General features: G+C 46.1%; 1 protein-coding gene across 5 annotated transcripts in view; it reads left to right on the top strand.

Moving 5' to 3' along the window:
- The window catches only part of Asap1 (ArfGAP with SH3 domain, ankyrin repeat and PH domain 1), a 319,306-nt gene that overhangs the window by 22,940 nt on the left and 282,277 nt on the right, over positions 1-14,089 (top strand). For 4 of the 5 annotated variants that reach the window (XM_052747906.1, XM_052747903.1, XM_052747904.1 and 1 more), the window contains exon 2: positions 12,718-12,803. In XM_052747906.1, coding sequence (XP_052603866.1) covers positions 12,745-12,803 — 59 coding nt within the window. In that variant the 5' untranslated portion in view covers positions 12,718-12,744. Of the gene's footprint in view, positions 1-12,717; positions 12,804-14,089 lie in introns of those variants that run through there. The other variant, XM_052747905.1, reaches the window with a different exon arrangement.

Raw genomic sequence — 14,089 nt, 5'->3', positions numbered from 1 at the left:
TCTGCAGAGGAAGCAGGCTGACGCTGGAATGTCCTGATCCAGCACATGAAGTCCTCAGTCAGGGCCCCTCGGGGAATCTGGAAACTACCCAGCTGCTTTTCTGCAGCTGGCCATGGGGAAGGGCCCTGCCACAGCTGTGTACCTTCCTTTGCACTTCATGTTAGGGTGCATATGCATCTGTCCATGCCTGTCCTGCGATTGGTGGCCTTTGGTTTTGGTATGGCCCCCTCTCTCTCTCTCTCTCTCTCTCTCTCTCTCTCTCTCTCTCTCTCTCTCTCTCTCTCTCTCTCTCCCCTCTTTCTCCCATTCCCATGAATGCTGAGCCAAGTACTTTACTAACTGGGCTATATTTCCAGTCCAGTTTCTCCATTTTTGCCATGTAGTGATGCGCTTGAGTCATAGTCATTCAAGATTTTTGTGAGATCGGGGTACCTATCAGGTCAAGCTGCTAAGATGCCACAATAGGATGTCTCTGAAGTGCTTTCTGTTATAGGAATCCTCACAGTGCTTGTGAGGTGTAGATGGCATGACCGACCCTGCTTCTCTGCTGGCACCTGAGATCCCAAGGAGCTAGTAGCCCTTCCTTAGCTAGTAGCCAAGACCATATATGTTGCTCCTCAGAGGGCTAATACTTCTACCTTGATTAGATCCTTTTAATTCTTTGTCATTGGTGATAAGATCTTAGGGAAATGAGGAGACTAGGTTAATATCTAAGAGCACTTTGGTTTGCAGCAGGTTCTAGAAGATGGGGCCCTGTCATGGCATCCCACACCACACACAACTGCCAAGCAAGAGGCTTACAGGGACCAATGTCCTGATAATGTGTTGCTAATCCTTTGGCAACGAGGAGTTGGACTCTGCTGGGAAAGTCTTGGCATGAGGTATTTGTTTGGTTTATTAATTCATGAATTCACCAAACATCTACTGGGCCAGGTACGATCCTGGCTGCAGGGTCTTCTTGTTCTCTGAAGGTTTCTCTGGAGAGGAAGGAGGGGAGGAATAATGAGTGGCTTTACTCATAAATATGTCTTGCTCACCGGAGAGCTTTTCCAAAAGCCTTCTGTTCCAGGTGACACCCTGAAGCCCGCAGCTTGTCCTCCTGTGTAGGTGACCCCAAATGGCTCAGGGAATAGTTGAGTCAGCACATCCAGCTCTGTATCCTGTCACTGTGTTACCCACCCCATTACACTTGGAGACAAACAGCTGTTGAGATGGGAAGTATTAAAAACCTCATTAAAAGCAAAGAATCTAAGATAATGCCATTATTAAAACTGAGAAAACCCTCTTCTGTTGACAGGCAGCAACATTTCTGAGAAACAGATTTTTCAGAGAGGTGTTTAAAGATTGAGCTGCCTGGTCCTGGTGCTCCTGGCTCACATAGCTTCCCTAAGTATGGCAAGAAGATAATTTGTCCCTGGGTTTCCTGTCTAGCTGGAGAAAGTGGCATGCAAGGCTACTTGCATGTGCGAGTGCATAGATAGATAGATAGATAGATAGATAGATAGATAGATAGAAAGAAAGACATATATAGATATATATCTGCAGATAGATAGAGATATATACATATAGATATATAGATATATCTACAGATAGATTGAAAGATAGATAGTGATTGCTTGAAATATAAAAGGTATTCCAACCTTCCCATTTTGACAGTTCATGCAGACATATTTCTGCCCTGTCCCATTTTAATTGATTCAGAGAATGTATTCTGGCCATAATAGGTGCTTTTGACTACCTGCTATGCAGCAGGCATTCTTAGGGCTACGAAAATGGACAGTGGTCCTAGCTGCAGCACTAGAACATTCTGATGTACTATCAAGAAACTTTAAAACAGCATGTGAAATAGTTCACTTGTCTTGGCTTACCCCTGGAAGACCAAGTTTGTACTGGTTTGTGACTAGAGAGCCAAAAAAAAAAAAAAAAAAAAAAAAAATGTCAAGAGAAGCATCAGTTACCCATGTTTTGCTAGAAGGTCTAATTCACAGAACTCTCCTAAAAGTTAATTGTGGTGATATTGTGTCCCCCAATATATTGGTACCCTAATGAACTTACCTGGGGGTCATAGAACAGAATAGCCCCTATTTTAAACATAGAGTTAGGCAGTGGTAGCACATGCCTTTAATTCTAGCATTCCGGAGGCAGAGATCCATTCAGTTCAAGGCCACACTGGAAATAGCCAGGCATGGTGACACACAACTTTAATCCCAGCACTTGAGATCTCATGTTTTGTTTGGGAAAGACATACGCCTTTAATCCCAGGAAGTGATGGCAGGAAGCAGAAAGGTATATAAGGTGTGAAGACCAGAAACTAGAGGCTTTTTAATCTTTTAGGCTTTTGAGCAGCAGTTCAGCTGAGATCCATTTGGATGAGGACACAGAGGCTTCCAGTTTGAGGAAACAAGATCAGCTGAGGAATTGGCGAGGTGAGGCTGGATGTGGATTTATTTATTTATTGATTTTTTGAGACAAGGTTTCCTGTATCCAGGCTACCCTCAAACTGGCTATATAGCCATGACTTGCTACTTCTTTTTTTTTTTTTTTTGGTTTTTCGAGACAGGGTTTCTCTGTGTAGCTTTGCGCCTTTCCTGGAACTCACTTGGTAGTCCAGGCTGGCCTCGAACTCACAGAGATCCGCCTGGCTCTGCCTCCCGAGTGCTGGGATTAAAGGCGTGCGCCACCACCGCCCGGCAACTTGCTACTTCTGATCCTCATTCTTCTCCTTCCCAAGTGCTGGATGTGGAGGTACCATGCCTGGCTTGAGGCTACTTTTATTATGGAAGCAAGCTTTAAAAATTAGAATACCTGGGTTCAGAAAGGCAAGAAGCTTAAGCTGAGACTGGCAAGGGAAGAGGCAGGACTCTGGTCCATCAGTTCCCAGAATGCAAAGCCTCGTCCTTCCATGTCACTTAACTTTCAGGTCGAGAGCCTCCTAAAATGCAAACCTTTGCATTTGCATCTGGTCACAGCTGTAGATGGAAACAGACTTAGTGCCTTGAAATAACATACAGATACTGCCTTACACTTCTGGATGTAGCAACACTGCCAGATAGAGCAACACACCTTTCCACAATGAGCAGTTTCCGTAGTCTGTGGCCTTGCACTTAAGGTGTTAGAATTTCCTCTTCCTTTCTGTCTGTCTGATAGCCTCCTGTTCCACCTCAAAACATGATGCTGCCATCCGCTAGCTCCATGAAGCCACTCCATCCATCCAGTCATTTGCATCATTTTTCTGCTTTATAGTAACTTCTCCTTTTGTAGGTGCCCACGGCTATTCACCCGTGTGATTTGTACCAGAAGACAGTGCCCGGCTTGGCTCAGTACCTTGTTAATATCTGCCACCTATTGTAGGAATGAATGGATCTGGCAAAAGAAAAGATAATCAGATGTCTAGTCCATGTTTTTCCAGTGTGACGGGTATCATTTGCATGTTATATGTGAACAGTCGGGATGAGGGGTTGGGATTCTTTTCTCATTAGCCCCGCAGATATGCAAGGATGCCAAGCCTAGGATGTATGAGCTACAGCTAGACTAGGGGCTGTGTGGGTGAGTCTTCATGTGGGACCAGGTGTGCTCAGAAGGATTCACTGGGAGATCTGAAGGAGGGATTTGGCTCCTTGTTTCTCACATTGACAGTCCTGTGAGGTCTGTGCTCAGCTTTCAGTAGATGGTATTTGAATGTTACTTAGACGTACATTGTTTCTTTTGATTCTGGGATTTCTTTGATTCCAAGATGCATTATTGATGTCCTAACAGTGCTGGCAGAGAAAGCAGGAGTTGAAATGCATTGACAGGAATACACTTTCTGTGTCAGACGTGCTAACCTGTGAAAATATGGCCACTGCAGAGGGAGGAAATGAGATGATTGAGAAGAACATAGCTAAGCTGTGTGGCTGGGTGGCTGGGTGGTTGTGTGGCTGTGTGGCTGGGTGGCTGGGTGGCTGGGTGGTTATGTGGCTGGCTGGCTGTGTGGCTGGGTGGCTGTGTGACTGTGTGGCTATGTGACTGTGTGGCTGTGTGGCTGTGTGGTTGTGTGGCTGGGTGGCTATCTGGCTGGGTGGCTATGTGGCTGGGTGGTTGTGTGGCTGTGTGGCTGTATGATTATGTGGCTGTGTGACTGTGTGACTGGGTGACTGGGTGGTTGGGTGCTTGTATGGCTGGGTGGCCATGTGGCCGTGTGGCCAGGTGGCTGTGTGGCTGGGTGGCTCGGTGGCTATGTGGCTAGGTGGCTATGTGGTTGTGTGACTGTGTGGCTGGGTGGTTGTGTGGCTGTGTGGCTGTATGACTATGTGGCTGGATGGCTGGGTGGCTATGTGACTGTGTGGCTGTGTGACTGGGTGGCTGGGTGGTTGTGTGGCTGTGTGGCTGTGTGACTGTGTGGCTGTGTGACTGTGTGGCTGGGTGGTTGGGTGGCTGGGTGGCTGGGTTGCTGTGTGGCTGTGTGACTGGGTGGCTGGGAGGCTGGGTGGCTGTGTGGCCGGGTGGCTGTGTGGTTGGGTGGCAGGGTGGTGGCTGCTGATGGGATGAGGCATGAACATGAGTGAGGCTGGTCTGGCTAGCTTCTTAAAAGTCCTTTTTCACTTCTAACATCCCAAGTGGGGGGATGCGTGCAATAGAGTCGTTTCTCTCGAGGCCTAGCCTGCTCTGAAAGGCTGGTGAGATCTAAGGGAAAGAAAGGATTTAGACATATCTAGGTATTCTAGTTTTATTTCTGTTGTCGTGATAAAAGCACTCTAACAAAAATCAGCTTAGGGGAGTAAAGGGTTCATTTCACCTTACAATTTTTAGATCACCATTCTTTGTTGAGAGAAATTGAGGCAAGAACTTGAAGGCAGGCAGGCCTGCTTGCTCTTCCACACAGCACTACCTCTGATTAACCTCTGATTGGGCAACTCACTTCACAGCGAAGGAAGTGCAACAAGAACCATGGAGCCAGCTCCGTGGTTGGCTTATACTCAGCTAGCTTTCTTATATAGTTTTAAGACCACTTGCCCAGGGAATGGTTCCGCCCACAGTGGGCTGGGCCCTCCTACATCAGTTAATGATCATGATAATCCCTCACAGACATGCCCACAAGCCAGTCTGACCTGGGAGGTTCCTCAATGGGGACTCTCCTCTCGGATGATTCTGGGCTGTGTCAGGTTGTCAGCTCACCAGGACACCAAGTTTCATTGGTTAGTCATAAAAACTCTCGCAATATGCTCATCCTGTCTTAGCCCATTCCTTTCCCCATGAGATGGAGCAACAACGCCTGCTCTCAGGTTGTTATGAAATTAAAGAAGTTCATTTTTGTTGTGTGATACACATACTTGCCATGCAACACATGCTGGCTTTGTTATTTTTTTTTTTTTTTTAAAAAAAAGCAATTGTTATTTAGGCTGTGAGGGTTATTGTTGTCTCCTGAAGATGGAGCAAGAAAGATGCTTCTCGCTGCCCTGGGCTTGGTGAGGACTCATGATAGCAGGTGGCAGAGGATCTGACACTTGGACTTGAATGCTTCAAGGAAGCACTCAGCCACAAGGCTTCCAGACGGACTAAAACTTCCCATGAACGTTCTTCCTACACTGTTTTCCCTGTCCTTGGACTGAGTGGAGCCTGGGACACTGAGGTTTTATTCCTGGAAGGTGACTTGCAGGCCTTGGAAGTAGCATCCTCTCTGTTTGTCACTGGGACCGGGGTCACTGGACACACCCAACAGGATGAGCAGGCGTATGAAATATGTCCATGCTGCTGATCTTGACGACAAGCTGCTAAGTCCGGACTCTGGGCTGCAGGTGTCCTTTCTATTTTGGGGTTGTCACCATAGTGACAGTTATTTGTTCCATCACCTATTGGCTATGGGTCATTTGCTCTGTTTAGATAGAAGCTCTCCCTTAGTGTCAGCATCTCTAAGCCTACCTTGGCAGGACCCCCTGCATTCCATGTTAAAGTGCTGAGTTTCAAGTACAGTAACTACCTAGCACTCAGAAGGTCATACTATAGCTCGGAGCCTTGACTGTTGGAACTCTCAGCTCATAGTGTTACAGCTCCTTGGGAGAGGGAAGCACTAATATTTGGTGGCTTTCTGGAATTCTTCTGTACTTTCTGCTCTTCACAGTCCCTGCCCCCTCCTTCTGGAACTATTCAGCTGCTGCTACGGGTATGCTTGGGGCTGGCAGCCCTGGGAGTTGTCTGTTCTTCATGCTATCAGCTTAGCCTGCCCTTCATGTGGTAAAGACCACAAGTAGGCAATAAAACCGTTAAGGAGGCCTTATTAGATTTTGGACTGCAACAGTAGAGGCAACATAGGGAAGCGAACAGAAGGACACTCCATTGGACTGAACTCAGGATCGCTGCTTTCTTGTAAACAATTGTACATAAGCCCTAGATGTCCTGGGCGGGGGCACCTCCCTACCAGATTGAAGACTGTTGTGAGGATGTTGGATGGCTGTGGTGGCACCGCAGTGAGTCACTGGAAGCTGTCATGACAAAGCCAAGTCTCCTTCAGTCGCTGAATGGTGTCTGGAGTTGCTGTGACAGGCAGCATCTCCCAGGGCGAAGCCAGGTTGGAACAGCCACCATGACAGTTGTGATAGTTCCTGTGATTGGAACAGAGTCTCTCTGGGGCATCTGGGGCTGGCTGGTTCAAGGTCTTATCTGGGTATCTGTCACTGTGTCAGTGTCCCTGAACAGTCACAAGGCTTTTAAAGCGCCCTCAGCTGTCTCAATGAAAGCGCCAGGAACTATCAAGGGAGTGTCTGTTTGGACAGCTTTTGTGGTTCCTGGGAAAACAGTGGGGTTGAAGTTTAGCTGCCGCTGCCCCCGACAGGCCTACAGGAGTGGCTCATTGTCAGTCACAGCCTTGCAGGACACGGGGAGAGTGAGGAGAACATTAGTGCTTCTAACGACGCTCTTGCTCAGCCCGGAGCAGTTACCCATTCTGCCCTAAGTAGCTGACACTGCAGCCAGGTGTGAAGGAAGATTGACAGCTATCAATCAAGCCAGGGAACTCCCTGCAACTGACAGCTTCAGTCATTAAAAAGAGAGAGAGAGAGAGACAGAGACAGAGACAGAGACAGAGAGAGAGACAGAGAGAGAGAGAGAAGAAAAAAAGAAAGCAAGAAAAGAAAGAAAGAAAGAAAGAAAGAAAGAAAGAAAGAAAGAAAGAAAGAAAGGAAAAGAAAACCCTTGAGGAGTACCTACATAAAAGATTAAACACGAAATTAACATTCTTCTTTCACAGACCTAATCTAACTGTGCCTAAACCTCAGCCAAGCACCTCAGTGAAGGATAGGGTCTCCCTCTCCTCAGCCACATATCTGCCCTACACAGGCAAGGCTCACACTTTATGATCCTTTTCCCCCTCCTAACAACACTGCATCATAACTGTCATCATACCTCTCGAGGTGTGTGCTTCTTGAAGCCAAAGGCAGAGGAAATGTGCGACTATAAATATGAAAGATGAAGGCATGGAGCAGAGAGATAGAGAAGCTGCGGTTCCCAGTAGAGGGACTCTCACTGTGCTATGCCTCGTTCTTCTAGGGGTCTCTCCGTGTTGAGGGAGCTGTGTGTTTCTTCCCTCGTGTCTACTCATCCTGGTCTGAGGGCTTTATCTTGGAGCTACTCCCTGGCTCCCTCTAAGCTTGCCTCTTGCGGGTAGACAGGAGAGAGAGGCAGGTGTTGCTTGCAGCAGGGTGTGCTGTCCTTTAATGAGGACAGAGGTCTCACGATCTGCCATCTGCAAGCTGGTAAGCCAAGAAGGTCAGTGATGGGGTTCAGTTTGAGTCTGGAAGCCTGAGGACCAGGAGACCTAAGGTGTTGGTCCTAACCTGAATCAGAGGGCCTAAGAACAAGGAATCCCGGTCTCCAGAGACAGAAGAAGATGGAGTTCGGCTCTAGTGGAGAGCAAATCCACTCCTGCTCTTTTGCTTCATTTAGGTCCTTGAACAGACTGGATGAGGCCCACTCACCCCAGAAACACCCTCAGCAGACACATCCACATACAATGTTTTTACAGCTGCCTGGGCAGCTCTTAGTCAATCCAAGCTGACACATGAGATTGACCAGCACACTGCTCATTGAGGGGTTGTTTTCATTATTATTGATGCCACAAGAGTTCAGAAATGGGTAAACTATGGGGCTAGGAAATTCTGGGAATGCTTCCTAGAAGGGGTGGAGCTTCACCCTGAAGAAACAAGTTGAGCAGCTAGGAAATGGAAAGGAATAATAGCACAACAGTATGTTTGGTGCATTTTCTCTAGGCCCCTGGTTTTGTCTAAGTACAGCTCCCACTGAACAGGAAAAATCGTGTTGGTAAATAGGAAAAGTGTCTGACATGGTTTTACGAGAGGAAGCAATTGTCTGAGCTGTAGCCAGCTGCAGATGACTCCAGAGCTCATAACATCCTTTCTGAAAGGATGTGAATTCAATGTCTGTGAGGTGCCCATGAAATAAAACTCAGCTTGTCTGTGAGGTTTGGCACTGGAGAGAGTATATTTGTAATTAATATAAATACTATAACCATTAATTACTTAGGTTGTATCTATGACAGAATACTTGGTATAAACAACTTAAGGATTGGATGATTTATTTTGGTTCACAGTTTCTGAGGGCTCGGCTCCTGGTCACTTGATCCTCTGTACTCAAGCAGAGCATTGTGGCAGAGAAGTTTCTGTACCTCATGATGGACAGGAAACAGAGAGGAAGAAAGGAAGTCCCGGGATTAAGTATGAGCTTCAAAACCATGTCTGCAGCAACCTACTTTCTCCAATTAGGCCCCATCTTCTAAAGGTTCTACCACCCTCCGCAACATTGCCCACAGCCTAGGTTCAAATGTTCAGGTGTGGTGTGTGTGCGTGCGTGCGTGCGTGTGTGTACAATGAATATATGTCAATCAAAAATACTAACATCCCAATTTGGGGGCTGGAGAGATGGCTCAGTGGTTAAGAATGCTTAGTGCTCTTCCAGAGGTCCAGAGTTCAGTTCCCACCACCTACATCAAGCAGCTTGCAACTGCTTGTAACTCTAGTTCCAAGGGATCCGATGCCCTCTTCTGACCTCTGTGGGCACCAGCATGCATGTGGTGCATATAAATTCATGCAGGTGCATACACACATACACATTAAAAGATCTTTTTAAAAACCTACCAATTTGCTAAATAGTATGATTTTTTAAACTTATTTGTGGTTCTCGGCCTCTAAGAAAATCATTTCAATTGAAATGTATTATTTATCTCACTTTCATAAAAGCTAGTCCCGAGCGGGGGTTGGGGGGGGAACACAGCCTTAAAATTAAAGCAGTTTTTATCTTCAAGTGTTATGATAATGAATGGTCTTGGTTTTATGCCTTAGTAGTTTTCCTGATCCCTCTGGAAAGAAATATCCTCTGAAACAAAATCAGTCTCAGGATACAGTAGTCTTAATGTGTGTGCTTAGCTTAGCTTAGAGCACTTTGGGAGACATCTTAGGACGTCATCATCAAGGCAGCAGAGTGTCACGCCTCACAGCTGAGGTCATCATCAAGGCAGCAGAGTATCACATCTCACACAGCTTTTTCACACACAGCTCTCTGAAGATTCATAGTGTGTACTGATGTGGGCTAGGCTACAATTGTGGCCTCATTTCACAGAGAAGGACCTGAGAGCCTGTGAGGCTAACTGATGAACGTGGGGTTCTGAGAACCCATCAAAGGTTAAGGCTGAGGTAGGTGAGTGGACCAGGACTCGTGTAGCAACATGTGGAAGACATTTTTATGCACAAGAAGTATGGCTGCAATTTGTTTATTTATTTTATTATTATCATTTTTTTGAAACAGGGTCCCATGTATCTCAGGTTAGCCTCAACTTCGTTATGCAGCCTAGGATGACATTGAACTTCCTGATCCTCCTGCCTCTGCCTCTGTTCTCAAAGTGCTGGGATTATAAGTGTGCATGATTTATATGGTGCTAAAGATCAAACCCAGTGTTTTGTGCATGTTAGGCAAGCACTCTACCAACCAAACTACATTCTTGGTTCAAGCTTTTGAGCCTGGATCCAGAATCTGGTTCTTCCATGCGCTGTCTCAAGCACAGTATTTTTTGTTTATTTGTTTGTTTCTTGGTCTTGATTTTTCTCTTCTATAAAGAGGACTTTTGTCTTGAGGGCTTTTGTGGGGGTCAAGTTGTCACCAGGCAGGTGAAAACTCGGCAAGAACAGCTGTGTCAGTTGTCATCCTAGATGTCCGTGTGCAGGGTTTCATTTTTCCCCCCCAACTCGTGTTCATGATCATTGGTGTTCATAAATTCATATTCCCATGTCTAGGTAGTCGTAAAAATGCATACATCTCTTCATTTATTTTTGTATGTGTGCTCTTAACGTGCCGTTTTTACATGCGTGTGGAAGTCAGAGGACAACTTGGGAGAGTTGGTTTTTTCCTCTTCCCATGTGGGTCCCCAGAATTCAGATTGTCAGACTTGGTGGCAAACTGAGGCCAACAAGGCGGGCGAGCATTGCATTGGCGATTTGCATTTTTCGCATGGAGCGGCGCTTCTTAAACTTTGTCCATCCCTGACCCTCTTTCACTTGAAAATTTTTAAAGCAACCTCTGTTATGGAAACTTATAAAGCATGTACACAAATGAAAGCATGCATTTATTTTAAAATGACCTTTTATTAAAGAGGAAGTCAATTATGTACACTAATGAGATGGATGTACTTGTTTATTTTTACACAAATTAAGTCCTGGCTGAATACTTGAGATTGAAAGACACAGAGCATCTTCAGTGTTTTTCAGAGCTGATCCATATTTATAATCATCAGCTCAAAGAATGATGCTTCTCACAGATACATAGTACAAAGTAGAAGTATATTTAAGGCTGTTTCAGAAATCGTTGGATATTCTGTCCTGATCCTAAGTCAAAAGTTCACGTAACCTGTTCTATGAAACTCAAGCCAGCAATTTGAGCACGTTTTTTCCCAAAATCAAACATTCTGATACAAGACAGTCCAAAGACAGACTGATTCAATGTCTCGATGCTGAGACATGACTGTAGGAAAGTAGTGAAAGTCCTTGTTTTCTATAATCAAACCACTGTATTTCCATAAGAGCACTGGAATTCATAGCATACAGTGGCCTCAAATGTGAGCTGAGGTGTTTTAAGCAGCCTTAATCAGTGTGAGGGCTTGCACAGTGCAAAGTGTGTATGCCACATGATCAGAGCTCAGGGTGAAGAAAAGTCATGCAATGAAACAAGGCTGAGGGTACCCCAAAGCACCCCAGCTTCATCATGCATTTGATTTTGAATTCACTTTTGGTAATTAGGTGTTCAGAAACTTACTGTTGCTCGATTTTTCCCTACCCTGCCATAGCGATGGCCTACATTTAAATAGCTTTTTTTCTAGAGTACCAAGAAGCCATTGAAAAATGGTTAGCTGGGGGTGGAGAGGTGAGAGATGACACCATCAGATTATTATAAATTTTATCTTGCACATCAACTTGTTTATGAGACAGAGTCTTGGGGCTGGAGAGATGGCTCAGCAGTTAAGAGCACTTACTGCTCTAGCAGAGGACCTAAGTTCAGTTCCCAGCATCCACAACTGGCGTCTCACAACAACCTGTCATTCCTCCTCCAGGGGATCCATTGTCTTCTTTTGGATTGGACTCTGCAAGCACATGCATTCATGTGCACATATCACATAGACACACTCATATACACATAATTGAAACCTTTAAAAAATAGATGTGAGTCCTGTTTGTATATGGATTGTAAAAGACAAATGCCATGCTTGACTACTAGGAAATTGAAGAGTGGGTGTGAGTTTGATGTTGTCAACACTGCTTGATGCTGACTGGGCTGGGTGATAGATATGTGGATGTCATGCTACACTTTCCCTGATTTCATCATGGGAGACATGATTTAGTACTGAGGTTAGGTCAGTTGCAGTGGTCCTGATGAGAATACTGGGAACTTGGTCCAGGGCATCAGAGGAGACAGAGACAGCTGAGTGGATAGGTTTTTAAGAAGTAAGGTAGACATGACTTGGGGGATGGGTCAGATCTAGGGTTGAGGGTGATGGTGGGGTCTAGAGTTTCCGGTCTTGGATAGAGCTATCACTCTGAGCTAGGAATCCCTGGAGAAGCACCAAGCAGGCCCCATGGCTCGTGGTAGTTTACAAACCCACCTCTCTTTCCTCTCAATCTTACAGATAGTGAAGCTACTTCCTTATGCAATGTCTTTCATTCCAGACTTCTTGCATTCATTGAACTCAGCAATTAATTAAGCTTTGGTATGCATGCATTAATTAAAATCCTTTCCCAGGTTCACAGGGGCTGTCCTGAAATATGTAGGTTCATCTCCATCTGCTCTCTTCCTTGGACGGGTTTCTCTGCTTTCCAGTAAGCACATAGCTGCATGTGTCTGTCTGTCTGTCTATCTGTCCATCATACCTGCCACACACCGTTAGTTCATGTTTAAGGAGCCTGGGCCTAGAGAAGTTAATGACTTGTAAATTGCTCTCCAAGGCTGAGCCAGAAATAGAAGGCAAGAAAGTTCCTGAATAGTCTTGCAGGAGCTGCTCTGATGGAGGTGTCAGCCCCACTGTGGGGAGTGACACATGCTAGCTGTCCACCCTCACACGCTGACTGGCCACCCTGGGGAGCCAGAGCACTCCTAATGAGGGCCCCGCCTCTGTTGGTTGGGTGCAGGTTTTCTTACCCAGCCCCCCTGGCTGACTGTGTCCCCTTTTCTCCCCACACGATTCAGGTTGTTTTCGGATGTGACGGCTGAGACATGAGATCTTCAGCCTCCCGGCTCTCCAGTTTTTCCTCAAGAGATTCACTATGGAATCGGTGAGTGGTCCCTGGCCCACCATGTCTGGGAAACATGTTGATGCTTTGGGGGCTCAGCCAGCAACACTGGCTAAAAAATCAAGAGCACGGCGGATTAGAAACAGCGTACTGGAAGTGTGCCCACTGCTCTTTCAGTATTTGTAGCATGATGGACCCCCGAAATTTTTCTTTCTCTCTCTCTCTTTTTTTTTTTGTTTCTGTTTATGCTTATTTGTTTGTGCATGTGTTTTATGGCATACATGTGGAAGTCAGAGAACAAGTTGGTTTTCTCTCTTCCATCATATAGGTTCTTGGGATCCAACTTAGGTTCTCAGACTCAGTAGCACATACTCTTATCTACAGAGCCATGTTGACCGTCTTTTCTTGTTGAGACAGGATCTCATGTAGCCCCAGGCTAGTTTTGACTGTACCATGTAGCTGAGGATGGCCTTGAACTTCTGATCTTCCTTCTCCCCCTTGGTGCAGAGATTGCAGGTGTGCACCACCATGCCTGGTTTATGGGTGCAGGGCATGGAACCCGGGCTTTGTACGTGCCAGGCGAGCACTCTGCCAACTGAACTACATCCGCAGCCCTTTCGCACAGTTTTCTACCACATTCATTACCTGTTGAATTTTAATACTAAGGAAGTGCACGGGGGGGGGGGGGGGGCAGGGTGAGATGGAGGGATGTATCAGGAAGTGGTCAGGAATTACTGTAGGTGCTACTTTAGTCAGCTGAAGTTCGCTGGAGATGACTGCATCCTGTCCACCCATCTGAACGGCTGCGTAGGAATGACGACATTGGTAAATAACTCTCCTAGCTGCATTTGAAGTCATTTTTCTCTGGCCCTATCCCCCAGATCTTCTGCATCATCCCTTCATGAAAGTAGGTTTACCCCATTTGGCAGCTGGGAATACTGAGTCCTAGAATTGGGGAAGTTAAAGGAGAGGCTGAGAAGTTTAACTTCGGGGGTCAATTAGAAATCTGACTGCTCAGGGAAGAGGCCCCAGGAAACCTGAAGAATCATGAGGGTTGACTGGCATGGGTTCATCTGCTGTGGCTGGTGTTGCCTGGAAATCAGTGTAGTGTGATGAATGCATGCTAGTGCCGGAGGGCGTGGCTGATTCCTGGCCCCAGTGCAGATTTGTGTGATCTCAGTGCAGCCTTTGACCTTATCTCTTACTTCTGCTCTCTTATCTAGGAAAGAGGGGGGGGTGGGTTGTGATTAAATATTTATGTTTCAGATTTTTTTGGCACAGGTTAGAAAAGTTATGCCATCAAGTGTTTGGATATGCTAGGTACACAT

The sequence above is a fragment of the Peromyscus californicus genome, unplaced genomic scaffold (assembly GCF_007827085.1).
Source record: "Peromyscus californicus insignis strain IS unplaced genomic scaffold, ASM782708v3 Scaffold_20__1_contigs__length_68692818, whole genome shotgun sequence".
NCBI lineage: Eukaryota > Metazoa > Chordata > Mammalia > Rodentia > Cricetidae > Peromyscus > Peromyscus californicus.
This window is presented reverse-complemented; position numbering and strand designations above follow the sequence as displayed.